The 16,433-nt window shown below is 51.8% G+C and overlaps 2 protein-coding genes across 6 annotated transcripts in view; both read right to left on the reverse strand.

The window, feature by feature from the left end:
- The window catches only part of ZNRF2 (zinc and ring finger 2), a 568,219-nt gene that overhangs the window by 350,252 nt on the left and 201,534 nt on the right, over positions 1-16,433 (reverse strand). The gene's annotated exons all lie outside the window — the stretch shown is intronic.
- The window catches only part of GASK1A (golgi associated kinase 1A), a 30,854-nt gene continuing 20,972 nt past the window's right edge, over positions 6,552-16,433 (reverse strand). For all 3 annotated transcript variants that reach the window (XM_049817309.1, XM_049817308.1, XM_049817310.1), the window contains 4 exons: positions 13,605-14,420; positions 9,817-9,939; positions 9,436-9,539; positions 6,552-8,881 (listed from right to left, as the gene is read on the reverse strand). In XM_049817309.1, coding sequence (XP_049673266.1) covers positions 8,671-8,881; positions 9,436-9,539; positions 9,817-9,939; positions 13,605-14,420 — 1,254 coding nt within the window. In that variant the 3' untranslated portion in view covers positions 6,552-8,670. The remainder of the gene's footprint in view (positions 8,882-9,435; positions 9,540-9,816; positions 9,940-13,604; positions 14,421-16,433) is intronic.

The raw sequence follows: 16,433 nt of genomic DNA on the forward strand, positions 1-16,433 counted from the left end.
CTCTGGATTGTTAATAAAGCAAACCAAGAGAAACCCATGACTAAAATTCTTTAACAGGCCTCCATGGTGGGGTGGGGATGGAGAGGGCTGCTCGCCCTTTGCAACCAGCTGCAGCAGCCTGCAAAGCCTCCCAGCTGTCCGTGGCAGTGAATAGCTCACCTGTGCCAACACGGGCAGCTTTGTCAGTAGTGGAGAGCAGGCTTCTATGGCTCCTCTCTCCATGTGCTATGGGCATATGTCCACACGTTTAACTTTTCTGAGACCAGTTAGGGTTGCTAAAGGTCCTGGAGACCTTAATGTCTTTTATCTGAGGTGAGGAATCAGTACAAGGTACCCCATCTTAACCTTCCAGCTGGACCCCAACCATTTGGAGGACCCAAGGTCAACGTCCTGCTCCCCCTTACCCTACAGCTGAGGATGGCAAGGACACCCAGATGGGGACAGAGCTGGGGGAAGGTATGGAGAAGGGAACAGCACTTGGGGTGTGCAAACACACTATGAGCTGGGCAGAGGCCTGGCAGCCCCAGGCAGAGGTCACCAGCCAGGTGTGACAAACAGCTTCTGAGCAGCTCCTCAGCAGATTGCTCTGGTCTTCAGTGGAAGCAGAGAGGGGAAAGAGACCTCTGATCTCTGCACCCTTAGCTTTCAACTTTGACTTGAATGGCCAGGATGAACTCTTTCTGTATACCTAATTATGGGTCTTTGCATGTAATGCCAGGTTTCACGCTCAAAGGCTAAAGCAACAAGTGTCTGACCTAACCTGACCATTCTGTGCCTATGTTTTGAGCCACCTCTCCCCCTCACTCCAAATCAAAGAAAACCATGCTGAATCACCCTGAATTGAATGATCACCAATTCCCTGCTCCCAGACTATTTGCTGTGGGCAAGGAGCAGAACTGGCAGACCCTGGTGAACTGAACAAAAACCATTAAAGAAGATTTGTCCCAACTGTGGCAAATCTCAGCCTCCTGGTATCCTGTTGGCACCTAGATGCACTTCCTAGAAGCCCAAATCTGCTGCTCAGCTTAATGGATCCCCCTTTTTTCAAGACTTAACTCAGAGGAGCCAAGAACTTGTTTCAGAAAAGATCAAGGCAATAAACCCCAGATTGTTTATGTATATAAACAGCCCTGGGACGTAACATGCGTTTCTTACTCCAAGCCTTTTCTGATGCAGCCAGAATGGGCAATTAAAATCAAACACCTGCAAAAATATGGCAACACTTGCAGTGTAGCCTGCGCCAGGAGCCTCATCCTGCAATCCTGCAATAAAAACTCCATCCCTGCTCGGATATGGCCACAAATGAAATCCAATGGAGCAAAACTCACCCAAAAGTGGGACTGGAAGAGGCGGTCCCATGCCTCTGCTCAAGCAGAGATCTTGGCCAGCAGCACGCTTGAGCCATGCTCACCCCCCTGGGGAAATACCCCCTGCATGGGCATGTCCCATCTGTTTGTATGCAGAGCAACACTCACATTTTCCTTGGGCTCTTCCCTATACCCGGTTTGAAAAATCCCATATTCATCTGGCTACACTGGGGTGATGGGACTGAACCATCCCTGGAGAGTTTCTCTCCGCTTTCCCAAGGCTGAGTATAGTAAGAAAAATCTTCACCACTTTCTGGTGCTTTCTGAAGGTATCACCACACACTGCCACCTTTAGACAGCTGGGGAAAAGTCAGGCAGCCCATATGCTGAGTTAACACCCCGGCAGACTGAAATATTATTTCCTTGTATCGGTCAAGAAAGCTCACAAGTTTCAAGAAAAGACCTGACATCTCTGCCTTTCCTCCTCCTCACCTCTCCTTGTTGTGGTTTAAGCCCTGCCAGCAGCAAATCACCATGCAGCCGCTCACTCAATCCTCCATCCTGGTGGGATGAGGAGAAAATACAATGAAAAGCTGGTGGGTCGAGACATGGACAGGGAGGATCACTCACCAATTATGGTCATGGGCAAAACCCAGCCTTGACTTGGGGAAAAACCCCAATCAAATCAAAACAGGATAATGAGAAGTAAAAGCAAACCTTAAAACATCTTCCCCCCACCCCTCCCTCCTTCCTGGCTCAACTCCACTCCTGATTTTCTCCACCTATCCCCCCCAGCAGCACAGGGGGACGGGGAATGGGGGCTGGGGTCAGTTCATCACACATTGTCTCTGCCGCTTCTTATTCTTCAGGGGGAGGACTCCTCACTCTTCCCCTGCTCCAGTGTGGGGTCCCTCCCATGGGAGACAGTCCTCCATGAACTTCTCCGGCACGGGTCCTTCCCACAGGCTGCCGTTCTTCACCAACTGCTCCAGTGTAGGTCCTTCCCGCAGGCTGCAGTCCCTCACGAACTGCTCCAGTGTGGGCTTTCCCACGGAGTCATGGCCATCTTGGGGGGCATCCCCCTGCTCCAGCATCAGGTCCTCCCTGGGCTGCAGGTGGGCATCTGCTCCCCTGCTCACCTCCATGGGCTGCAGGGGGACAGCCTGCCATCTCGGAGACAATCCTACCAAAACAGCAGGCATCCAGAACAGTTCTAGAGGACGAGTTCTTGGAAACTTGACCACCAATTGAGGTCTTCAATCCAGAAAGAGCCATGAAGATGCCCTTTGCAGAGAGCTGAGGTGCAGGCCAGCATAACCCCACAACGTCTGATTAACCAGAAAAAAACAAATGCCTGGGTGACGCCGGAGAGAAAGGCTTTTCCCCACTCAGATCCAGTCCGCCTTGTCAAAGACTTACAGCAAGAGTTTTACCTCCATCACTTCATTAATGGTGCCTCCTTTTGGGGGATTGTCCTCACACTTCATGTGCAAGCTTGGAGACACTAAAACCCTCCATACCCATGGCACTCTGTGCTGTGTGAAGAAGAGGCACAGCATGTACGAGTAGGCACAATGGGAAGGTCAAGTTTAAGAGACTTCATTCTCCAGAGCTATTTTGGGTAGTATTTGGAGGCCTGCTATTCTGGTAGGATCATCAGCGCTCCTGAGAACTCCTAAACTTCAGGACTTTTGGACTGGTCCCTGCAGTTGTCCCTGTAATAGGTTTTTAAATAATAAGAGCCATTCCTGCACCTCTGCACAGCTGCATTTTAAACACCTTGCACTGCATTTTAGACACCATGCAGGGAGGAAAGGTTGCTTTCTCCCACGGCTGCCGAACGCATGGGTCCACACTTGGGCGGGCAGAACCCTGGCTGCTGCAGCCTCTCGTCCTCCAAGCAGCTGTCCTGCTCCATCCTGCTTCCCGATGTTCCCAGCCTAGAGCAACCTGCTGCTTCTGCAAATCTGGATTTTCATTGGAAAGAGACAGTAACAGAAGGGAAAAGGAGGTGGTGGAGGGATATAAAGTACAGCTGGGCAGATTAGGCTGCAAGGGAATTAGAGAATTAATGATGCTCTAGCAGCTTGAAATTTGCCGGTCCAGAGATGAAACTTTTAAGACGCTCTTGGCAAGCACAGGGAAAAGACAGCCTGTCGAGTCAATGCCACCTGCTGGAGACAGCACTGGGAGACCGAGATCCATGGCAGTGGTTAAATTGGTGTTTCTTAGTCATCCTTGCACCCCAAAACCCTCTTTTGAAGCTTGAAAACCTGAGCCCATGCCTGGGGGTGGGGGGGGCAGAGAACTTGGACGTCCACAAGCACAGCCCCTCTGCCATTGCAAGGAATGTTTCCTTTCCCCCAGGTTCCCAGTCTCCTTTCCCTTATTTGCCTTATCTCACAGCTAATTATCATTCCAGAGGTAATTGCTGGAGGAGCCATATGGGATCCATAAACCGCTAATGCTGGGGGATTTTTTTCCAAAGAATCAAAAGACCGGAGAAGTCCTACATATTATTGTTGTTGCTATTGGTATGATTATCACTGCTGTAATAGCAGCCAAAATGACCAAATTAGGTTGCGGAAACCATTATTGCTGCGCAGGCACTAAGACAAGGTTATTGTCCCTGAAGCTGTTCCAGTCTAAGAGGTTTTTAATTGGGAGAAAATAATATGTTCACAAGCTCTAATGAGAGAGTTACAGAATAAACCCACACCTAAGGGGAGGGAAGGAGGAGGGAGCTGAAGCCTCAGTGGAGAGACCTCCATGAAGGGATGAATTGGGGAGCAGCTGCTGCCGGGGCAGAGGATCCAGGGGGGGCTCAGCGCTTCTGCATGCGTGTACATGTCGGTTATCTAATAAGCCATTTCTTAAGTTCCAGTGGTACTGCTACTTATATCATAAATTCAATGATCTTCCCTTTACTGGTCATTAATCTGCTTCATTTCCTGATAATTTTATACTCTTTTGATAAACTGTTTGTCTAACCGCTTGGAAGAAACAATGTCAAAAGCTGTACCTTAGGCGTTCGCCCAACTAATGAAGAAAATCCATCACGAGGAGAGTTTATCTATTGCTTTGCTGGATGTAAATAAAACATCAGGCTAATTTACTTCCATTAATCTTAAAGGCCATTGCTACAATGATAGTCCTATGTCAGAGTGGACTTTTTTTTCCTTCTCTGCATAAATATTTAAGCAAGTACTGAAAGCATAAATAAATTGCTTTATAAAAGTCAGATTATTTTTATATCCAGCAATTTAACAATAAATTTGGATTTACTTGCTAGCTCTTGCCTTTCAGGCAGCTGCTGGCTCATGCTTCCCCCATGCGGCAGAGGGATGCTTGGGTGAGTTTTGCTGAGCATCTTGTGGGGTCTCTGAGTGTCACTCCCAAGTGCCACCCCACTGGTGTCATCTCTGGCCAGTGCGTGGGTTCAGCAGGTGCTTGGGCTGCTCTGTGAGGTTTGGACAGGACTGCTTCAAGGGCTATTTGGTGTCCTGTGGCTGCAACGGGCAGCTCAATAAGTGGTCCTTAAATGCAGTAAAAAAGCATTTTATGGAGGGTAAGGCCAGCAAAGCACTAGAGCACGCTTCGGGGGGGGGGGGGCGTTTGGGGGTCACCAGCGGTGGGGGGGTTAAGAACAGGCTGAACAGGAGTAGTGTACCTGGTGGGGGGGTTGGGTGGATGTCGGTGTGCATGGGGGGATGCACATGCATGCATGTGCACACATGCATGGGGGATGTGCATGCAAGTGTGTGCATGCATGGAGGGAATGTGCATGCATGTGTGCACACATGTGTATCTGTGTGCATATGCGGGTGCATGCATGCACAGGTGTGGGGGTGCATGTGTTTGCATGCATGCATGTGCATGCGCTCAGTTGGTTGGAGCTGATCTGGCCCCTGCTTGCTTTCCTCCAGCCCTGTTTTCTGCCAGCTGATGGGCTGTGTTAAACACAGATCATGCCACCTGGATCACTGTGGAAAGAAGCGGTTCCCTCCTCATGAAGCCCCGTGAGGGTGCACGCCCACGCTCTCAAACGCTATTCCCAGAGTGGCGGCATCGAGCCGCACATTCCTGCAGTGCCCAGGGTGGGCACGAGGGTGCTGCAGGGATGCCCCACTGCAAGGACCCCTGGCTGGAATGCTGCCTGGCACCTCAAGGAAAACCTTACGGGCTTTTCTGGCAGCTCTTGAAGTGACCAGGGGAAGAACAAGACGGAGGATGGCTGCATCTGGCTTTCACCCTGGGTCTTTTCGGGTGATGTGGGGGGTGAGTGGTGGCTCATGCCCGTGCTTCTGGGGCCCCAGGGGCACTCGCATGCAGGCGGCTTCACTTTCCCAATGGCCTTGGCTGCTTGCTGCTGCTCTCCTCCATCCTGTCACCAGTGATGCTAGCAAGAGCATTCTTGGTAGGATGGGGGTTGCTTTTAATTGCCCCCACTGGGACTCACTTGCACTTCAGCACTTGTAAGCCCAGGCAAGGTGCCTTAACTTGTTTCTCCACTGTTTTTTCCCTTCCTTAGCTGCTGCTGCCTTCTTAAAGCCAAAGGAGCACCACAGCACCACAGCCAGCTTGGACCGTGTCCTTTTTTTGTTACCGCATCCCAGCATGATCCGTGATGATGCCGGGAGAAATTTGGTTAGAACAGAATCACTGCTGAGCTGAGATCTTGTTTGTCAAGCATGGCCCCAAGTGAATTTTTATAACTACGTTATAAAACCATAAGAATAAGTTTATCATAGGAAATATGACACATTCATAGCTGGAGCAAACTGAACCCAACACTACATTGTAAAGGCTCAGACGAGAGCAGTCCACAGGATTTCTCAAAACAGCCATGACCACAGTTCAGAGCCTGTGCACTTTGCCGGCTACATAGACAAGCCCATGGAAAAAATGACTGATTGGAGGAGACTAATGATCAGTCTCAGCAAGATCATGGATTTTGCTTCTCTCATTTATCCATACATGGCTCTTTGTTAAATCAAGAGCAATTTTTATTCACATGTGTAACTGCCTACAGATGTTCCCATATGTGTTTAGCCAGCAAACTCACATATTACAACTAAGGACATGCAAAAAACCTAGAAAAATCCCCATTACCTTGTGCAATGTTAAGGTCAAGCAGATGCAACCAAAGGCAAGACAAAAGCTGTTGCTGTTCCAGCACAGCAAAGTCTACAGCTTTGGCCACTGCACAGTGCCCCACCTTCTTCTAGCTTCTCACTGAGAACTTGGCTTACATGGGATGAAAACCTCTCTTTTAGTTAAATTTCTCATTTTAATGAGAAAAACAAGACTATGACTGATGTTACACATCCTCACTAATGCCCTTGTTACCACATAGCTTTTCGCAGCGTATTTTCTGGATTTAATTATGTTACATTTAGTCTCCTTTATTCGTATAAGGTCTCACCAGGGCATGGCTTTTCACAGGACCCAGGAGGAGTTATTTTGTTCTCCTCCATGCTTATAGGCTAAGCTTACCTCCTGATAATGAATCCCCATGATTTGGGCTTTAGAGGGGCTTCCCCGACAGTCATCCATCCCACGGCGCAGCAAACTGGGTGATAACTCATGGGGTGGAGGGGGTGATGGGGGAAAGGCTTTCCCTGCCTAACGGGAGGGCAGAACTCCAGTAAGATGTTGCCGGCAATCTGTATGCTGATATGCCAGTGATGCTGAGTGCCGACACTTGCTGAGAGCACTCGCACTTGTTGATTCATGTCACACACGCCTTTTTTCATCTTCTCCTCAGCAAGAGGAGAAAGGGAAAAAGGGTAATTGCTTGTGCTTATCAGCATGGGTATTAAAGTGTCCCCTTGCAGGTTCTAAAACTGACATGGTGCTGAGAGGGATGGAGCAGGGAAGGCATCAGTGCCCACCTTTTCTGCCTCTCCCACTGTGTGGATGCCCGTGTTCTCCAAAGCTAGGGCAATGGGACAGCAGCACAGCGCAGGTGCCCATTGCTGGTCTCACCAAGACTTTCCAAAGGCACAGGTAACTTGGGGCGCCTCAAGCATGGAGGATGTACCGCTCAAGAAATGGAGGGCTGCTCCCTGAGGACCCTTTAAGAAGTCTTGTCCTGGTGGCAAACCATCAGCCCACAGGCCAGGAACTGGCTGCTCTTGGCAAGCAAACACTGACTGCATGCCTCATCTGGTAAACACACTGCAGAGTGAGAGGCTCTGACAGAGCCCATCCCGGTATCTTTTTTCCTCATGTTCATTTTGCTTTTGAATTATCTCTCAGCCCTGACACTTGAGGACCTGCCTGGCTGGGACGCTGCTATGCCCCATCACAGTGGGCTGCTGTGCAAGAGCCTAAGGGGTGACAGGAGCGGGAACTCTGCCAGAGGTGCCAGGGTGCTCAGAAAGCATTTTGCACTTGATTGCCTTCTGCTGAAATAGTCTGGCATTTCAGGAAGGTATTTCTGCGAGCCTTGGAAAGAGTTTCACGCAGCCATGCCTAAGAGAGCAGGCAGGAGTGCTTTTCACAAGTGGCAGAGCTTGGGGTAGGTTTGCCTTTTAATCCCCTGACAGCGAAGGGAAAGAGCGAGTAAGAGATTTAAATCTCCAAATCCCACATTCAAAAATGCACCTTGGCAGCAGCCCAAGCCCGGTGAGGCATGGTGCAAGGCACACAGACAATATTCGCTGGGGACGGCACCACGGGCTCTGCGAGGGCAGTTGCTGCCATGGGTTGCCTGCAGTCGGGGTCCTGCCCAGCCCCGGCTTCGGGCAGTGGCTTGCACTCGCTCCCAGGCACACATCACCTCCGCAGGGGGAAAGACAGAGCTCAGCTTGGGCAACTTGCCCCTGCTTAATCCACTGAGAAAGCTCCCCTCCACTTCCCCCATGCCACTCCAGCCTCTCTGCCTGTGATGTTTTGGGAACAGCAAAGGCATCATCAAAAAGCCCAGTGCAAGCCATGGAAAGGCTGCCAGTGACTTCCCCTAGCCCTGAGCAGTGCCTCTCACTGCTTCTTTAACCCTTCCCAGGGTCCCCGTAGGCTGTTCAACTGTCCAAGCCTCCGGTTTTCAAAGTTGCTGGGGTGGAGGGGGTGAAGGCACCCAAAAAGTCTCATGGATGTGCTCCTCCTTTGAAAATCCATGCTCAGACCTTTACTTGATAACTTGTCTTTCTCAAGCAGTTGTGGGTTGTTTCAGGAGACATCTCCTCCTCTTTCCTACTCCTTCTGATCCTGTCTCCTTCTCCAGGGTATTCTACAAGGTGCAGGGAAACACCTTTTGGAGAGCCAAGCGCACAGTCTTACATCTCCCACACTGAGGGTGTGAGGTACATCCATTGCTGCTGGGATTTGCAAGGGAGGCGCGCCGTGCTGGCCGGAGAGCTTAGCGTGGTGAGTCCTCGAACACCGTCAAGTTGCACTCCTGGATGTACCGCAGCAGGATGCGTGCCCGCCTGTCGATGGTCCAAAGCAGGGGTCTCAGGCCCTTGGCACCGCCGTGGCTCTCCCAGAGCTCCCGATCCACACGCAGTGACTGCAGCAGCAGGCTCTGCAACCTGCCCGACCGCAGCGTGGCCACCGCCACAGCCGGGAAGCTGCAGCGGAGGAGCAGAAGAGAGGGAGGGAAGGGGTTACTCAGGGAAGGCCAAGCAGGGAGGAGGGGAGCAACAGGATACCCAAGGAAAGGCCACCCTAGTGCTTCAAGAACTAATGCAAGTCCACCCAGAGGAACATGGGATGAGGAGCCTCCTGCTTAGAACTCTGCCCATGGTGAGCGTGCAGGACAGCTCCACCAGAAACGGATCCAAGTCAAGAGGCCTATAGTGTGCCAAATTGCCTGATGGGCAATGATGCAATAAATGTGAAATACCTGATTATTAATTATTTTTGTGCAGCTGCCAATTAGAGAGGGTAAAATAGGCTTTGGAGACTGCCATCAGCCACCCAGAGTAGGATGAAGAGCTAGTTTCAGGGCAGGGGCATGTGTGATGGGTTTGAGAGCCCACCCACCTGCCCCGTCCTGGGTGGGAAATGGCCCCACTTCACAGGGGTGCCCAACCGGGGAGGCCAGGAGCAGCACAAAGGTGTGCACCCCACTGAGCCTTCCCCTAGGAAGTGCTCCCAGGAGGGTGCGCATTGCCCTTCTTACCTGTCTATGCCTTGCAGGAGCCTGAAGTTGAGCTTCTCCTCAGGGTGCTGTGGCCTGCCTGCATTGTCAATGAACACCAGGCGGGACGGTGCGCTCCTCCGGACCTGCCAGCGGGATGAGTAGGAAAAGTTCACTTACTGTGGGCGGTCACCAGTTCGGGAGTTTAGGCTGTTTTTTTAATGCATTGAGAAATCCTGAGAGTATTTGGGGGCTAGCAGCTGCCTAAGCCCAGGTCCCTCCGTGCCAAGGCACACCTCCCACCATGGACCCAGCATCACCATGGCACCTACATCCCCTTTGCTGCCACCTCAGCCCTGCAAGCGCCTCCCAGGCATCTCCATCTTCACCCCAGAGCAGCGCCTGGGGTGCGGGCAGACATACCAGGATGTGGACCAGGACCAGCTCCGCTGGGTTTCCGCACTTCTCGTGGAGCATCTCCTCCATGCAGGGCTCAGAGGGATCAGGCTGAAACCCACAGCAGTAGCGGTCCAGGCGGTCATGAACCTGTGGGAGACATATGGTGACCTTAGCGGGGACAGGCACCTGGGACAGGGGGGTCCAGTTGTGAACTTTTCTTGCTCAGAGAAAAATAAAAAGTTTCTAAGGATCCTCAGCAGACGTGAAATGGAAAAGCTGTGTACATGGGTGAGAGAGAGAGGCAGGGAAGCATTTAGAAGCTGAGCTGACTTGCAAAACCCCCTTGGCTTAGAGAAGAGACTGACAAAGGTGATGGTGACAGGCTTTCCTGATGGAGTTCAGACACGTTCTGTGCCTGGTACTTCTACACTCCATATTGCAGACCAAACGGGCCGTGCTTCCAGCTGAAAGCAAGGGAAGATGTACACTGTGATGAATGTAAAAAAAAAAACCCAAACAAAAAAACCCAAAAGCACCCAAGGAAACCTAGGTTTTGAAATCTCAGGAAGGGATTTTTTTTTTCTCAGGCTGAGTCTTGGTGCACTGGATGATGGTTTCATCTGGCTCCTGTTACATATATGCCCTTCCATCCACCCCTATGGTAACCTGAGCGGTTCTCAATGGAAAGATGAATGGAAAAGGGTCGGCAAGGGAAAAAGTGATCTGTGCGTTACACAGAACTTGTCTGACATTTAAGTTGGGCCACGGTGACTTGTTTTAACTACATTTGTGTTTAATTATTTGCAGGCACTGCTAAGGCTCTGTGTTGTCGAGGCTGTCAAGCCCCCCCCTTCCTACCCCAAACCCCTGTAGGAATCGCAGTGCTGCTTGGCAGCTTCCAGTGTTTCAACCACACCCTCAGAGGGATGAGTGACTTTTAAAAAGACATAAATCCCTGTCAGACTCAGCTTCAGTAACCCTGCCTTGGTATTCACGAAGCTTCCTTAGCGTTGTCAGAAGCAGCCAGCGTACCCTCTGCAGTGGCCTGTGGGGCAGACAGGACCTCGCTGGCTGTTGACAGCCCTCCCCATGGCTACATGTTGTCATGACATGTAGGGGAGCTGGCTCACCACCTCCATCTCTGGAAGCCTGTTTGCAACATTACAGCACTCCCCCCCCGCCCCGTATATATATATATATATATAAAATCTCCTTTAAACATATATAAATATATATAAAATAAATATATTTTCCAGCTGCAGCACGAAGGCATCTGACTCACTCCCTTGCTCGGAGTTGCTGGAGCCAATCCAGGAACCAGGGCTCGGGGTGCAGAAAGGCTCCTAGAGCTGCTGGGAGGGCTGGAGCAGGTCTCAGGTGAGCCTGGGTGATCTACAGGCGATGACTAGACAGAAGCCAAGTCACCCACTGTGGCTGCCTATTCCCCTCACCCTGATAATTAGCAAAACTTATCAATTACAGGCTGCGCTTTGACAGAAAGTTCAGTTTGAACCCAAACACTAATCAAGTACTGGAGAAGATGCTGCAGGGAAACACGAAGTTTGATTTCCGTGGCCATTATATTCTTAACCCTTTGAGAAGCAAGATTAGTCCCACACTGGAGCCCCTTAACAAATCCTTCTGTTTCCTGAGGTTTAATGAAGCACTCAGGTCAGCATCAGGAGACTCACCGGTTAAAAGTGCTAGAGCGTCTTTTGACACACAATACATTGAAAAGAAAGAAAACATCACACTTCCTCCATACATCTCCTTGGTCTACCTACCTACCAGAAAGCTCAGCACACCAGTTTCTCTCACCTGCTACACTGTTTCCCAGGCTGCACAGAAGGTGAAGACAACTTGAGATTACTTACAGAGACATTAAATGGGCTCAGACGTCCACTCACCCACCTGCAAGTGCCTATGAAACCAAAGTGGGTTGGTGCTGGACCCACAGAGGTGTGAGGTGGGGGCTGGACCTGGTGTCCAAGTGGAGCCCCAGAAGATAGACCACCCGGTTGTGAAGACGCCAAGAGTGCCGCTGACATGTTGACAAGCCCTCCCTCCCCCTGGCCCTCCCTGGGTCATTTATATTACTTTCTCCTTGCCAAAGCCTAAACGGCTCTAATGAACAGGACACTGAGTCTTACTGCTGAAACACAAATACGTGAGCCACACCTTCTCTCATACAAGCTCAAACCCTATGAGAAGCTTCCCTTCAGCCCCTCTTTGGTCCCACGTGAAGCTCAGCCACCCCAGAGCACCCCCTTGGGTCCCACAGGGCTTTCCAGCCATGACTTAGCCTGGAATAGATTCCCCCAGGGAAAACTTCCCTGCTCTCCTCCCCGCCAGCTAGGAAAAGGGTGCTGCAGGGCAGGGATGTGGCTGCAGGGCTTCGGAGTTGATGTATTTTTGCTCCTTTTTAAAGCACAGGACAAATCTATCAGCAGCTGCCCTTTTTCCACCGTGCTCAGCATTTTGTCCCAGGTAAAGCTTTGCAGTGAGAGGGGCGTTCCCTTATGGCAAAGACCAAGAGAAATCAATATAGAAGAAGGTAAATTTTAAGGCTAATGCAAGAAAACAACGAAGATTTCAGTGCCAACATACAGTAGGGCTCAAAGCTCACAGTTTCTCCTTTCTCAGCAAGGGCTGTGAGAGGCTAAAGCCATTTCTGAAGGATGTTATTTCACTTGTATAACATCCTGATGACTTGGTGCCTCTTTAAGTGTCTTTTCTGCATAGGAGGATCCCGTTGGAGTTATTGAGGAAAACCTGTGGATTGCCCTTGGATTTGTCATTGCGCTGCTTTAGCCCTCCAGGAGAAAATCTCCTTAAAATTGATGCTTTCTCCTGGAGACTCAGCCTTTCCATTGCACTTGACGGCATTTTGGCCTGGGGAAGGGAATTGGTTAATCTTCTCATTTCTCTGGCTGTTTCAGCTAAAATATTTCCAAGCCCAGCCAGGACTGCTCCACCTCTGCCAGCCATAGTCTGAGGTTATAAAGATTAATGGTCAGGCTTTGCCAAAAAAGAAGAAAGAATCATGAGAACACATATTTTAACAGTCTTTTCTTTCTTCTCTTCTTTCTTTTTTTACTTTAATATTTGCCCTTTCAGGTGGTTTCCCCTTGTATGTATCAAGCTCCTTGCCGCAGCTTGATAACTAAAGCTCCAGCCCCAAGGTACCTAAACAGGCTTTTTTCCATAGAAATCACTTTTGCCTCCTCACAGTTGCCCTCTAAGAAATGATAACTCTCTGGGTCGCTGTCGTAATCCCTCATAGCAGCAGGGTATGATTTTCCAGACAGAAAATCAAGCACTACTAAACCTGAGGAGGAAGAAGGAGGAGGAGGAGGAAGAAAGCAGTGCCACGTGAAGGGGCAGAGCTCCTGATCTCCAGCACCAGCAGCGCATCTCCAGAGTTGGATCTGATGGGGCTGATGCAGAACATGCTGCTTGTCCCTAGGGATGCCCCATTCCGAGCCACTGCTGGCATCCGTGCAAAGCGGAGCCAACGGACCCGTGCCAGGAGAAAGCCTGGGCACATGAGAGTGGGCTTGCTGCATCCAAAACCTGCCTGTGTTTCCTCTGCAAGTCCCAAGCACGGCCCATGCTCGGGCCAAACTGCTTCTGCACAAAGCTCTGCTGCTCCCTGCTAGCTAACGAGGAAAAATACATCCCAAGAAACTGCAGCCTAAGCAACTCCACAGAGGAGAAGGAGACTACAGTCCGACAAGGCAGGTGCGGGTGCAGGGAGACCTGGGCGGCACAGCCGGCAGGACCGGTGCTCTCCTCCATTGCCCCAGCCCTACCTGGAGCAGAAAGTCGAAGAGGGCCAGGCGGCTCCACTCGCCGTGCGCGATGCTGGAGCAGGGGCCGTCCCTGCCTGCCGGTGTCGGTCTGTGGGGCCGCAGCATCTCCTGGTACTGTAGCCACCCCAGGGCGCAGGAGTTCTGGTCGTTGTTGGCGTCCTCCAGGTGCCGAAGGTCGGGCGCCCACCAGATGATGGGTCGCAGGGAGCCATCTGTGTAGCTGTAGGGCAGGAGGTGGCTGGTGAAGCGCCGGGCCACGGCAGGCAGGCTGCGGTTCAGCCCCAGCACCCTGTCCAGGTGGAAGGCCAGCACCTCGTAGAGGTCCCCGGGGCGCTTGATGAGCCCGCAGCGCCCGTCCCAGCAGTCCCTCTCCAGGGTGGCTGGCGAGGCGTCCCCCTTGGCATCCCCCAAGGCCCGCAGCCCCACTCGCAGGACTTGCCCGTGGGCTGGGACGCGGGTCTTGGAGACCACCTGCCCGCCAGCCAGCAGCCGCATCTTCTGGAGGTCGTCGTCGGAGAGCCACGGGGGAGCATCCCCCAGCACCCACCGCCGCCGCCTCCTGGCCCGGCCAGGGGGGTGGTCCCGCTGCAGGAGAGTGGGGGGTACGGGGAGCCTTTGGCTGCGGGCTCGTCCCCTGGACAGGGGGACAGCCGCCTCCCACCAGGGGCCTGGTGGGGAGGATGCTGGCAGCAGGTGGGGGGTGTAGTCCGGCAGTGGGGGCAGGCAGGTGAGGGCCAGCAGGGCCAGAGCCAGCAGCACCCCTAAGGCTGCTGGGGCAGGGGGCTTCAGCCCCGTCCTTCGCCACAGTCGCTGGGCCTGCAGGGAGAGAAAGGGAGAGCATTACCGGGGGTCCCCACACGGTGCTATGGCCAAGGATCCCCCCAGAACCCTGTGCACCGCCCCCTCCCCCCCGCTTAATGGGGTTTGCTTTGGAGGAGCAGAGCTTCTGCTTGTGTGCTCCCTGGGAAAGCTGTTCCCCGAGCGCTCGCTGACTCCATGGCACTGTAGTGGGAGAGGTACAGCTGGTGGCATGTTTTGTGCCAGAAATTAGGCACAATGACCTTCAGAAGGCAGTCAGAGCAAGGCATGACCTGCCACAGACGTTGCCATGTCTGCAGTGCTGATGTACAGGATCACCTTATGGGCAATGAATTCTTCATGGTCAAATATTTTGCTTTAAAGATTCAAGAAATGAAAAAAAAAAAAAAAAGAAAAGAGGCCAAACCAGAGCAAATTCCTGGCTGGCTGTGAACGCTTTCCAGTTCCTAAGAGGTTTTGATCTTCAGACCTTACTCTGGGCACCCTCAGTGGTTCCTATCCCAGTTGCCCACTGAACCCCTAACCCGGATCCTCATGCCCTCATTCACAGGACATCTCAATGCATGCCGAGGCACGGCCTCTGGAGCTCTGCCCACCGCTGTGTCCAGCAAAAGCAAGGCAGCTCCAAGTGCCAGCCGGGAGCTGTGGCAGCCTGTATTTAAAAAGGATGCAAACTGCTGTATGTGAAACCTAAAATGTTCTGATTCCCAGCACCAAGGAACTGTCTTTAGATGGGTACTACCAAGTTTTGGTGTATATATCTTCATACACACAGCTGGTTTTTTCCCCCCTTCTAGTCACATTTTCTACTCTGAAGAGCCTTATAAAAATTATATAGGCTGGAAAGGCAGTTACAAGCAAATACTGTGCAAGCCTCCCCGCATTGCTAAGCTCGTATCTCCCCTTTGGCCTAAAGCAATTCCAGGTGTGCAGCTCTGCCCCGAGCACAGCAGCCTTCTGTTCAGGGTGAGGTGGAGGGAAGCGATGGGGCAGTGCTGGGAGATCCTCCCCAGCCCGCCCCATCCCCAGGCCGCGCTGCACCCATGCCACGTTCACCCAGGCTCGGGCAGTCTAACACGCTTCAGGGGGGCTGGAGCAGCAAAAGGCACCTTGGCACCGCTTCTCTGCTTTACAACAGGCATTTCCACGTGGCTTGAACCCACGTTGGGAGTCAAGGCAACGTTCAAGTGGATACATATTTTTGCAATTATTTATTTTGGAAGCACAAGTATATCCATGGCAGACACAGCAGGACAATATATTGGCAAAGAAGGGATAAGAGATTGTTTATAAGAGGAAAAGCTTGAAAAAAAAGAGCTAAAAAGCTGGCGGGGTGAGAGCCAGCAGCCAGAATGACTTCCAGAAGGCAGCTGGATGAGCAGAAGTGTTTCCAGCCATGGAGCTTTTAGGACCGCAGGCTCCCACTGGCTGCAGGGACCCACCACTAGCACAGCTCCAGCCCCAAGAGGAGCTGCCCCAGTTGACCCCAGCCCATGAGCCTTTTCATAAGCTTATCCAGCACTATCTTAAAATCCATCAGGTCTCATACCCTCACAGCAGGGAGGCTGCTTCATATGGCCCCAGGGTGGAGAGCTATACCCCTCCCAAAGACACACTACATCAGCCGAGGTGGATAAGAGGAGCCACAAAGCCACCAACTCACTGGCAGCAACCATGGGGGTTTTCCTTCAAGGTCTCCCTCTCAAGGACTGAGTAGATTTAATGCAGCTTATAAGAGCTAGTGATGATGCATTTGGAGTGATTCAGCTTTATAGCTTTCATTTTAATTATTTTGCTCCCAGAAATGCAATGTAGTGCAGCAAATATATCCTCTGGACCAAATTCTTTGCTCACACACAGCTTACACTGGCCTCTGCCAGGAGCCGGGGCTGTCTGGTGTGCGGCTTTGGGACCTGCCAGGGGACCCACTGTTTTAGCTCTGCCTTAAAGCCCCAGAGTGAAAAGGAGCTAGTCCGGGGTGAGACTGTTCAGAGAGTGATGTCCTGTCCT

This window comes from Accipiter gentilis, chromosome 14 (assembly GCF_929443795.1).
Source record: "Accipiter gentilis chromosome 14, bAccGen1.1, whole genome shotgun sequence".
Taxonomy (NCBI): Eukaryota; Metazoa; Chordata; class Aves; order Accipitriformes; family Accipitridae; genus Astur; species Astur gentilis.